Here is an 11,596-nt window from a genome sequence, read left to right as displayed (position 1 = left end):
GGCTTGTTTAGTTTGGAGAAAAGGAGGCTGAGGGGTGACCTCATTGACCTCCACAACTTTCTGAGAAAGAGAAGTGGAGAGGGAGGTGCTGATGTCTTCTGCCTGATGTCTAGTATAGGACTTGTGGGAATGGTTCACAGCTGTTCTGGGGGAGGTTCAGAGTGGACATCAGGAAGCATTTCTTTATTGAGACGTTGTTAATGCCCTGTAACAGGTTTCCTAGGGAGGTGGTCAAAGCCCCAGGCCTGTCAGTGTTTTAGAGGCTTTTGAACAAGCATGAACTTGACAAATAATTGTAGATCGCATCCAACTGAAAATATTCTATTCTATTTCATATACCATCCAGCTTTTGGACTCCTCCCAATCTCCACTAGAAACATTGTGAAAATGCTTCTGAAGAGAGAAAAAAAAAAGAAAAAAAGGTTAGTTTTGTGTGCAGGTCAGTTGCAATAACTTCAGATTCTTCCCACAAGGCAAAAGGTGAATGAAAAGAAACGGTGTCATTAATTTTTTGCTTTGCGAAAATGCTTGGAAGTATGGTAATCATTAGAATTTTCCAAGTCTTTTCCAACTGCAAAAAAGTGAGAAAGCAGCAGCAGAATAGTCTGTGGTAACAGATTAATAAGACTAATACAAAATATTTTACTGAACTTGTTTATTAAATATTAGGAGTTTTTGTATAGCATAATTCTTTTGATTTTAGTCAACATGCTGGTTTAGGCTAGCAGCCCTCAGAAGCCCTACCTGTGCTAGATGCCTCGATAAAGGTCAGAGGGGCGTGACTCACCTATGAGGAGTGTGTTGTCACCGCCAGCTTTGGGCAGGACAGTCCCACCTGTGGTGTCCCAATTTCCAGGGCAGAGGCACAGCTGGCCCGGATTGGCCGCGCTCGCTCCCTCCTTGGCCCGGATTGGCCCAGCCTTCCTCCTCCTCCGTCTCATCTTGCTGGGACACCGGCACTGCCCGGCTGCAGCTCCTCCACACTGACCACAGAGGGACCGGAGGATGCCCACGCACCAGCACTCGGTCGATAAGGTGTGTTGGTGGGGATGTGGTGGACAGGGTGCACACTAACTGGTGATGCTTATTCTCAAAGGCTAAAGAATAAGACCGTGGCTCGTCACGAGCATCTAGGAGAAGGAGAAAAAATAAAGAATGGGAGTAGAAATAGAAATGGGAATAAGCAAGTGTGTACAGGAGGCAGTCTTAAACTGTTGGCAGGGTGGACTTGCAAGGACTGTGTTTTTCAAATTATGGAAAGGTGTTTATCATATTAATTAAATGTTCTATGTTTAACAGCTTTTAAAGCCACTTTTGTCTCTATTCAGAAGTTTGCCCAAGGCTTTGGAGGAGCAAACCACCAAAGTGTCTCTTCATGAGTCCAGTAGACTTTGAACGCAGTAGCTAACTAGCACTAAGGGCTTTAATTGTTGGCCTGAAGTCCTATTAGACTAAATATGGAAGAGGATACTTAAGGTAGCAGCTCAGGTGTTGGAAAGGTGAGGGCCATGTAGACTCATAGGGAGAAAGGTTTGAATCTGTGATTTTAAAAAAAAAAAATTAGAATTTTTCCATCAGATGAAGGAATTGAGGATATAGTTATTTTTTCAAAATTATATCCAATTAGAAGTTTGCAAAAAACATTTATTTGCCAGAATTCCCTATGCTTCTATTTTATAAATATTTAATTTTTGTTTCTTTACATTTTTCATAGTGAAAATGTAAAATATGTGATGCAAGGTAACATGTTTGCATTGAGTATGTATTGGAACTCGGAGCCCATTGAAGTTTTCTGCCTCAAGTCTGGACTTTGAATTTTTTAAGATGCTAATATCTCTCTTTCTCATCTAAAAGCTACTTCCAAAAGATGACATGATGAGACTGTTAGAATACCTCTTGAACTGTTAAATCAGAGAACTCATGCAAAGAGAAGGGGTTGCAGCCTTGTTTCAACTTGTTTTACTTGTATTTCTGGCTCTTTTCTAGCGAGAAAAAGAGGAAAGGTTTCAGACTGTCTTTCTTTCATGGCAGAGTGCAGTTCCAGACAATTTTCCAATCCTAGCTGAACTAGGACTTTGTGCTTTGAAATGGAACATCTAATTAGACTTTTTTTTTTTTCCATCTCTCCATGAGTCAGACAGAGATTTCAACAACACACAGAGTGGTTCATATTAAATCACTGTTTACCGCATCTGTTGATATAATAGCACCCACATGCTGTATTTAAATCCTAATTAGAGGTGGGCCACGTCAAAATCGTCACAAGAGATTGGATAACCACACCCAGCGTGCTGATACCAAAACATGATGCTTACCAGGATCCCATTAAAGTGACACTTTGATGAGGCTTTGGAGGGGCACAGTTTTCATCTGCTTTAAAGACACGATAACTGGCGTCTATCACTTTCCTGGTTGCTGCTCTGAGTAGTTGTGACACTATGCAGACCTTCATCATCCTACTTGGAAATCTTTCAACATTTCACAGCCACCTGTTTTATTATTTTATTGTTGACTCAGTGGCTTTTTTAAAAGTTGTTGAAGTTCAGAGTGAAGTGCATGAATGTTCAGAGTTGTCTTTTTTTTCCCTGCTTCCAGATGCTTCTGTTACTTACTTCATTAGCACATACAAACCAAATGACCTTACACAGTCTTGCATGAATTAAGATACACAGGTAGATGGCACAAATTAAACATATTTCTTACATTATGTTTGAAAAATCTCAGGTAAATCTCTCCATTCTCTTATGCCTGTTGTGTCACACGAGGCAATCCTGTAGCAAACAGAATGTAAAATAGCATTATTAAATACCTCTGGAGATTTAACAGTTGTATCAGCAATTTTGCAGCTGGAAGAGTGAGTTGTTCATAAGATGTAATGGCCTTTTAAATTATGTAATGCCATAGTTGAATGTTTAGACTTTGAACATAGGCTGGAAATTCTGGTATTAAGCACCTGAGAGTACTGTTGAGAAATGTTTCCTTTCTTTCTTGGAAACAGTTTATCATCACTGTCTGTGCTGCAAGTGAACTATAAAGAAAATATCTTTTTTTTTCATAGGCAGTCAGGGAAGATTTGACTTCAGTCTTGCCTCTTAATTATTTTTTGTGAATTTCTGTACTGTTTGTAGTTTATTTTTTACTGATAGAAAATGTGCAGTAGTAATATAGTATTTTTAAAGTGTTTAGAAATTCCAGAGGATTTTGCAGAAATCTTTTGTCAAGTCCTTCAGAAAACAAGTACTTTGAAAATCTTTAAGAGTACTCCAGGGCATTTAACTAGATTTCTCGACCCACCCCTTGGGAGTGAGAGTAGGGAAAGCCAAAGGAGAGCGTGCTAATCATGGTTATATCTACAATATGAAAGAGCAAGTTCTTGCATAGCTGAGGAACTGAGCTAAATTGGCCAGTGCAACAGTGAGGAACTTTGTTTTAAGGACTTTTCTAGTTCCAAGGTGTAATGCAGCAGACATGGCTGTTAGTAGATTGCTGACATGCAATCTGAAAATTGACACTTCCATTAATAATTCAGTATTTTAAAATTCTAATATTTATGTCTCTTATTGTACTTTTCTGCCACTATATATAAGTATTTTGTTTTAATTATTTTCTTCAAAATACATGAATGCAAAGTAAGAGCATTTTTCTAGGCTTGCTTTGTTTCCTGTCCTGAAGAAAAGCAGATATTTGCCAAATATGGCAACAACTTAAAAAAAGTTACTATGAACTGTATTGTCTTTTTGTTCCACAGATGAGGAGACACTCCTGCTTTATTTTTTTGTTCTGTGGGATATTTTTGCCTGGAATCCTTGGTTTTCCACAGACAAATACCTCAATTGATTGTGATTCTCTGTTACCGAACTATGAAGCTGAACCACAGACATCTGCACCACCATATATTATTGCTGTATCTTTTGATAACTTTGAACCAGGAAATGAAGTACAAGGTAAACAATATGAATGACATAAAATCTTTGTCCATGCCTTTCAGAATTACCTATCTTCATAAAAATCCCCTGATTTCCTTCTCAGTCTAGACAATTTACTCTTTAACTTCAATCTTGTTCACATATACCTGAGATATTATTATTTTTTATGTTTTATATCTGTATGTATATACTTGTATAACTGAAAATGCAGTCTTTCTTTCTTTTTTCTTTGTCTAATAAATATATTTAACTTTATACTGTAATTTTTGTAACAAAATTTAAATTAAGTGTGACAGCTGGCCAAACTGGACTAATTATTAGTTGTTCTTTAACTTTGTATTTGAGTATTTGCTGTTGAATCAGGCCTCTGCAATACAAAGGGATCTTACTCATCAGTTCTTCACATGCTGTCATCCTACAGGAAAATAAAAATTCAGGACGCAGTATGAGACAACTTAAGAATGATACATTTTGAGTCACCCTTCTAAGAGCTGCATCCCAGATTTTATCACATTGCAAGAGGTGGAGCTATTGTGGCTTAAACCACCTTTGTATATTCCTAATCCCAAATTGCTCTCTGGATGGAGCACCTTAGCCCTGTTTTGCCACAGTATGATGCCATCTCATGGTGCTGTTACACTTCAAATAACTTGTGAATGCTTCTTATTCTAGTCATTCATGCCAGAAGCATGGAAGAGAGTTGTGACCTGTCACATGTCTGTTGGATCTCAGTAGCTGAAAAAAAGCATTTTTCACAAGTAGTTACTCTCTAGCTGGGATTCTGATTTACTTTACCCTAGAAGCATGGATATACTTCCATGGAGAATGATGTACAGGGAGAAGAATGAGGAAGCCTTAGAGTCCTGTTACTGCTGCCCTTTCTGGGAAAATGTGTGAAGAACTCCTTCAAGGATGGGAAGGCTTTTTAAATACTCTTCAAATATTTAAAATACTATTGACAGAAAAATGGTGGACGGATTGAAGTATATGCAGACTGTTCAGCAAGTCACATGAGATTTATCATGACACAGATATTGAATCCCAGATGCTACTAACCTTGTCTTTTTGGTCCTTTTTTCCCCCTAATCATGGGGGGTTTAGCAGTACTTTTTTGGTGCTCCCACATGTAAGCACCCAGCATGTGGTCTCAGGGAGCCTCACTAGGTCCCTTTCCTCTGAGTCTGTTGCAGTTTCACTGTAACATACCTTGTGCCACTCCTACATCATCCCTGCTGCATTTAACCCTGCACTCAAGGGCTCCATGTCATTGCTTTCAGGACACCTGGGGAAAATCAGTGACTGAAAGTTGATGACAAATTGAAAGGCTAATTATGCAGGTGTTTGGAAATACTGAATTATTAATCATTATTACGATTGGTCTTTGCCTCAAATTTTGTGTCAGTCCCAGTTCATCTTCCCTTGTTTTTAATGATGAGAGATATCTCTGTTCATAAACTATTATTCTGATTTTGTTTGCCAAAGTCCCTAATAATGGAATTAGCAGAGAAAAGTTCTAATAGATAATAGCAAATTTAGTTATGTCTTTTGAAATCTAATTTCAGTTTTGATACATGCAAAGCATGAAACTGCTCTCTATCATATTTTTCTGAGCTCCTTCAGTAACAAAATTTGAGTAATATTGATTAGCTCATATAATTATTAAATTTTTCATATTTAATGTAGAACATGGAAGCCAAACATAAAAAAAAGTTTCTGCATTTCATCCTTATTCAAAAGCTAATCATTTATTTTAAAACAGAGGTAGAAAGAAATGCAATTCCCTTTTTCCTGTAGCAATTTTGACTTTGTAGGCCTAATTAGACAGAAAATAAATACCTTTTTGGTGAGCAAGGTCACTGGTCGTTTGGTAGAGCAGAATTCCTTTTGAAATTTTCAGCAAATCATAAATTTCATGTTACTTTACAGAGAAGCACCTTTCCATTTTTCCTTTACCTTTGTTGTCATTCTTCTTATAATTTAGAAAAGTGTTTTAAATGTTATTTTAGAATTGTACAGGGCTTAAAGTAGTTTCTACACTGTGCAGAATTCTGCACAATGAAATTTTCTACCTTGGAGTGAAGCAAATATAACATGGTAAACATTTAGGCAATTTTAGTGGTGTATGAAATTTACCTTTCTCAAAATGCCTCTTTTCACAGTAACTCTAGAAGCACTTGGAGATGCTGGGTTTAAAGGATTTAATCTACAAGCTCGAGAAATAGATGGAGATGTTCCTGTTGGTACTTTTAAAATTACAGATCCAAACACCAAAGGCTTGGAATGTCATAACATGACGGTATGTGTGCAGTCTTTGGAATACCTACTGAAGCTTGGGTTTCCTTTAAATAACAGAAGTAGGGATCATTCTTTATACAGCAATGCTATTTCATCAGTAGAGTTTGAAAAGTTAGGTTTTCTCAAGATTTCCATCTATCCTTTATATGTGGTATGAACTTGATGTAGAAATTCCCTGGCTCTTTGTAGGAGAACATCAGTGTTATCTGTTGTAGTAGAGACAGTTTCTCTAATAATATAGCTAAAAGTCACTCTTGCATCTTATATAATTACATGTATTTCTTTTTAATTGCAGAATTCAGCAGTAAGTAATGCCAATTCAGATGTGAAACAGAAGGTTACAACAACATGGATTGCTCCACATGATGTTAAAGAGCTTCAATTTATGTAAATAGTTGTTTTGTTTGTTTGGGGGGTTTTTTGCCTTGAAATTTTATTTCTATGTTGAGATACACATGTGTATCTTTTAGATATTCTTGCCCATCATAGTTTTTTTTCCATAGTTTGCCATAACTTCACGCTATGTTCATTAAAAAATATGATTTCCATTTCAAGATGTAATTGTCAAATTTAATGTCTTAAAGATCTTAATATATGTAACTAATTCCATTAAGCATAATGTTATTAATGTATCTTTGTGTAGCCATTTTTTACACTTTGAATTCTTAAATTACAACAGCAACAAAATACGAATGTAACTCCTCTGAATAAATGAAATTCAGGCTTCGTTCAGCTATACCTTTCTTCATTTTGAGCAATGGCAGAATAGTAATATGATGTAAATTCGTCTAATATAAATTCTAAATTAAGTGTATGACCAATGAACTAACTTCTGAAAACAGGAGAAGATGTATTTAGCTTGCTTTTAATGCTACATTTCTTGCAGATGTGAAGCTTGTAAAAACACCAAATACTTTAACAAATGCATGCTTGAAGTACATTGGAAACTACCTAAATATTTGATAGCTTGTATTGCTTGAACTGCAGATTTATGATAGGGCCATCTTTGCCTTGTTTCATTAAGTCTTGAGGAATACCAAGAACAGGCAAAAGAATGCAAAACCACAAAAGAATGGAAAAATTGCTTCCACTCTTTGCCATGAAAATCAGTTCACCATCATAGATACAGATTGTCAGAGCATGTGGGATAATTCTGATGAACATCTGAGCCAGTGCTCCTCACTGGAGTCAGTGCTTCTTCAGTGTATGTTCCTCTTCTGCTTGGTCTCAGCATCTGTTTTAGTTATCTTCAGAATTATGCTGGATGATAATACAAGTCACTATAAGGAAAAGTATTCTGTGAAACTTGTACTGTATGCACTTAAAACCAGAAGAGAGCCCTTCTTGGCTGGGGCAAAGGGGGATGAGAGTTTATTGGCATTTTATATTCAAATACATTGCTAGAAAATAAATAATTTTGTTTTTCTTTTTTCTAGTGCAACTGTTGTTCAAAATCTAGAGAACTTTTGGGTTGGAATTCAAAGCAAAACTCTCACACCTACACATTCTGAGTCAGTTAATGCAACAGGAAAAAGTAAAAGGAAGGTATGTGTTTTTTGTGTATTTGCATGATATAAATTAATACAGTTATAAAGTTAAATATTCAGCTTGATACAAGACATAGACTTCATTTATTCATTAACTATGATGGCCAAAATCATTAGATGTTTTCAATAATTTTAAGCGCCTAATCCTCTTATTAAAATGATGAAAAAATAAAGTAAATATAACTTCTCTTCCACATAAATGAGGGAAGTAATATTCTAGTTGTCAAAATGATCCAAATATCAAAGAAAAAAAAAGAAAATAAAATTGCATATAAGGCAAGCTGTACATACTGCCCCAGCCCCGGTAACTGTAACTGCAGCATATTCTTGAAAGGAGTTGGTAAAAATTTTGCCAAGAATTATGCTTATATAAAACATATTAAGCATGATTGGCAGGACAAGTAAAGAAAATCTCTTCAAATCTACTGTATTGGACTGTAGCAGTGCTGATTTATGTGAACAAGTGATCTAACCAAAAGTGAACACTTGTCTTAAGTTTCTCACTTCACCAAGTGTATTTCCTGTTTCCTATAATAAGCTGCCCCCTTTTTTTAAATAAATAATTTGGTAATGCTTTCTCTTTTATTTTTCCCACAGTTTATGATAGAATTAGAATGTAACAAGGTAAGAACAATATTTCTTCAATTTCTCAATTTTCAGTTATGTCAGTTTTAGACTTCTTCTACTGGTCCACTTGTTTCATGCTTGTAGCATGAAGTTTTTATTGCACCATTCAAATTACTTTCCTAGCAAGATATCATTTATGCTTTCAATTTTGTATTCAGTTTTGAAGGTATTTTTATTTTAAATTAGTTAACATGAGTTCTCAGATGATATTGTTAAAATATATAATATACTGTCAGCAATGAAACTTGATTTCTTTGTCAGACTGTCAATGTGAGCTCAGTTGATTTCCTGTTTAAAGTAATGTGATATTTTTACACCAGTCAATAAACAGTAACTGGAATTATTGTATTCTCTTGCAGCGTGGAGGGACATACACAACAGGCCGATGCATCATGGTAAATATTCTTTTTCCTAAGACTGACATGCTGCTAACTGCCCAAGATCTCAAGGCCTAGTTAGTTGCTTCTAGACATTTCTTTATCCCCCTTCTTACTCAGTTTGATTTTCTTATTGTCAGTTTATCTTTGTTGATTAAAAATCCAGAACTGTCTAAAGGGTTGTCAGCCTTGTTACCATTTCCTGCTGAAGATTCTCTCTAGCTAATCTGAAGTAGCTATATAATAGAAGTTTTCTTTTGTCTTTTTTCACTCTTTATTCTTCGTGTTTTCTTGTTGTTCAAGATCACTTATTTCAACAGCTCTGAAACCTTGCCTTTTGCAAATCACGATCTAGATATGAAATACAGTTATTTGATTTTTTTGCTTTGAAAACTATTCCTGGCAGCTCAGTGAAGAAGCCTCTTTCCCTTCTTTGCTTTTTTGCAGCAAATATCCTAATGATTATATAGTCATATCAGTAAAAAGCTTTCCTCTTCTTTTTAATGTTTGTGATGGTGTAGAATTCCTTAATGATGGACATGAAGTGCATGAGGTCAGATAAAAAAGGATGCAGGAAGCAGAATTGTTATTTATAACAGCTGGATTGGCAGTTTTTATTGTCTTGAAAGATCTCTGAAATAATTTTAATAGTATCAGTTGGTGAAATGACGTCATAGAAAAAAACTCTGTGGGCTCTCCCTTTTCCCACCAAGTAGAACTTCCTTTCCTGAAAATCACTTATATAAAAATAATTTTTCAACGAGATAATAAATACCAGTTTGGTTTTTCTACAGGTTGGACCTTCCAGTTCCTCTCAGAACAGCTATTCAAGCAATCAGGTATGAGTCCTAAATTCCAGCATTTGTATATATTCCTTCAGTAACCTTGAATGACTAAAATTCTGTAACTTTAGAGTAGTGAGGTGATTTAATACTGTACTGAAATATCTTCTCTGCTAGTTAACCCAGAATAGCAGAGTTATTCATCCAGCAAACAGCAATCCAGCCTAGTACCTGGACTAAATTCAACTACCTCCACCTTGTTAAACTCAATAGCTTCCTCCAGTTTAATGTCTGTTTTGCTTTTAACCCCAGACTATATTTGCAGTTGAAAATTTGGGGATATCATTATCTGGTTAACCTTTTAAAACTGCTGGGGTGTGTATGTCTGCATTGTCACCACTTTCACTTCATTAACCACATCAGTGTATATTTGGTTTTAAGTTGATTATCTCCACTAACATTAATACACCCACTCTCTCCTTATCTCTTAGATACCTTCTGGTATCTCTCCAGATACCTTCAGGTATCTCTCTTTCTTTAACTGAGCTTCTCAAGGATATATTTCTTAGTACTTACTAGTAACTAACTATAGTTACTTGCTATATTTATCAGTGAATTATCTGGTAATTTTCCATTTCTTCAATCTTTACTGCTTGTAATGGAAGTACCAGATAAAGAGAAACATAAATTATTTTGGTATATATGCTAAAAACTGTTTCTCTTCCTTGTATTTTTTTCAGTCTGCCCCATTTGGGTTTTTATGTGGAAATAGTTGACTTCTCTCTTTATTTCAGGGTGGAGTTGTCTACACAATAAGCAAGAGTGGATGTGGCCCTGTAAGCACTATTTTTATATTTTCTTTTTGTCCCCAGCATAACTACACTCATAGTAACTCCTAGCTTTCAATGGCATTATTTAATGAATGTTCATGTGGGAGCCTTTGCTCCAACTAGGAAATACTGATGAGAAATAACTGGTTTCTTTTTTGTCTTAGGGAGGTGCTGCTGGTGCATATGGCTCCCATGCCTGCAGAGATGTAAGCTGGTTATAGATGTTTTTATGTCTCCTACTATGCTTCTTAACTCATCTCCTTATTGCAAATTGCCATTGATTCTGTAGAGCTGTTGAGGTCTTCCTAAATATATTCAGGAAAATAGTGTTAGATTGATACGTTATGCTGAGATTAAAACCCAAAATTAAAAGGTGCAACATTGGCAGTTCCTCAAAGCCTAATAATTTATGTTTTAAGGTGTATAAGTACACATAGGTGATACATAATATCACCTATTAGAAACTCTTGTTACCCTACTAAAATTTCAGAATTCTTACTGCATAATGCTTTTTATCAGATAAAATTATTGTCTTTGTATATTGCATATTGTAAAATATTATTAGGATTTTTTTACAATCTTTGCATATTAATTCTTTAATTAGTAAAGAAATTTTTATTGGCCATCTCCTTTATTTCATTTTCACTTGAAAACAGGTTAATAATTAACCAATTATTGTCTAAATAAAGACCTGATTTATATTTTATTTCAGAGCGCATCCTTATCCAGTAGTGGTCTTACTTACGGCCAGGTAACTGTGTTTTCCAACATGTTTTTAGCTTCCTAAGGTGTTCAAAAACCTTGAGCAGTTATGCTCAAATTTACCACACAATAATTACATTTGTGGAAGGGGATGAAGGCAAACTCTCTTCAAAGGATTTGGTTATGACCTATATGGAAAAAACTTCATCAGATGAATTACATATTTGGTGTTTGTTGCTATATTCCTACATCTATTTTGGACCAAAAATCAATTATATTTACTCTATAAATGGACACCAGTTACTTTATAATGCTTTTCCAAAAGTCAGTGCTTTCTAAGAATTGAAAGTATTTTTGTGGCTTTTGCTTATGCAGTTTTTCCTTATTGATGGATGAAATGCAAAACATCACTGCTCATTCTTTTATGCTTCATTTAAATACTTTACTTTGTTATGACATATGCCATTTTTTCCAGTTTCTATTGCAATGGTAGCTTTTCTAGTTATGAGG

The 11,596-nt window shown here is 35.3% G+C and overlaps 1 protein-coding gene across 1 annotated transcript in view; it reads left to right on the top strand.

Annotated features, from left to right (window-relative positions):
• The first annotated feature begins 862 nt into the window (after positions 1-862).
• Positions 863-11,596, top strand: part of LOC306805840 (uncharacterized protein) — a 50,220-nt gene continuing 39,486 nt past the window's right edge. The window contains exons 1-11 of the mRNA XM_079314052.1: positions 863-1,035; positions 3,749-3,944; positions 6,086-6,222; positions 6,517-6,608; positions 7,658-7,766; positions 8,366-8,392; positions 8,755-8,790; positions 9,567-9,611; positions 10,349-10,390; positions 10,549-10,590; positions 11,097-11,135. Of these exons, the coding sequence (XP_079170178.1) occupies positions 1,006-1,035; positions 3,749-3,944; positions 6,086-6,222; positions 6,517-6,608; positions 7,658-7,766; positions 8,366-8,392; positions 8,755-8,790; positions 9,567-9,611; positions 10,349-10,390; positions 10,549-10,590; positions 11,097-11,135 (795 nt within the window). The 5' untranslated portion in view covers positions 863-1,005. The remainder of the gene's footprint in view (positions 1,036-3,748; positions 3,945-6,085; positions 6,223-6,516; positions 6,609-7,657; positions 7,767-8,365; positions 8,393-8,754; positions 8,791-9,566; positions 9,612-10,348; positions 10,391-10,548; positions 10,591-11,096; positions 11,136-11,596) is intronic.

The sequence above is a fragment of the Erithacus rubecula genome (assembly GCF_903797595.1).
Source record: "Erithacus rubecula genome assembly, chromosome: 10".
Classification (NCBI taxonomy): domain Eukaryota; kingdom Metazoa; phylum Chordata; class Aves; order Passeriformes; family Muscicapidae; genus Erithacus; species Erithacus rubecula.
This window is presented reverse-complemented; position numbering and strand designations above follow the sequence as displayed.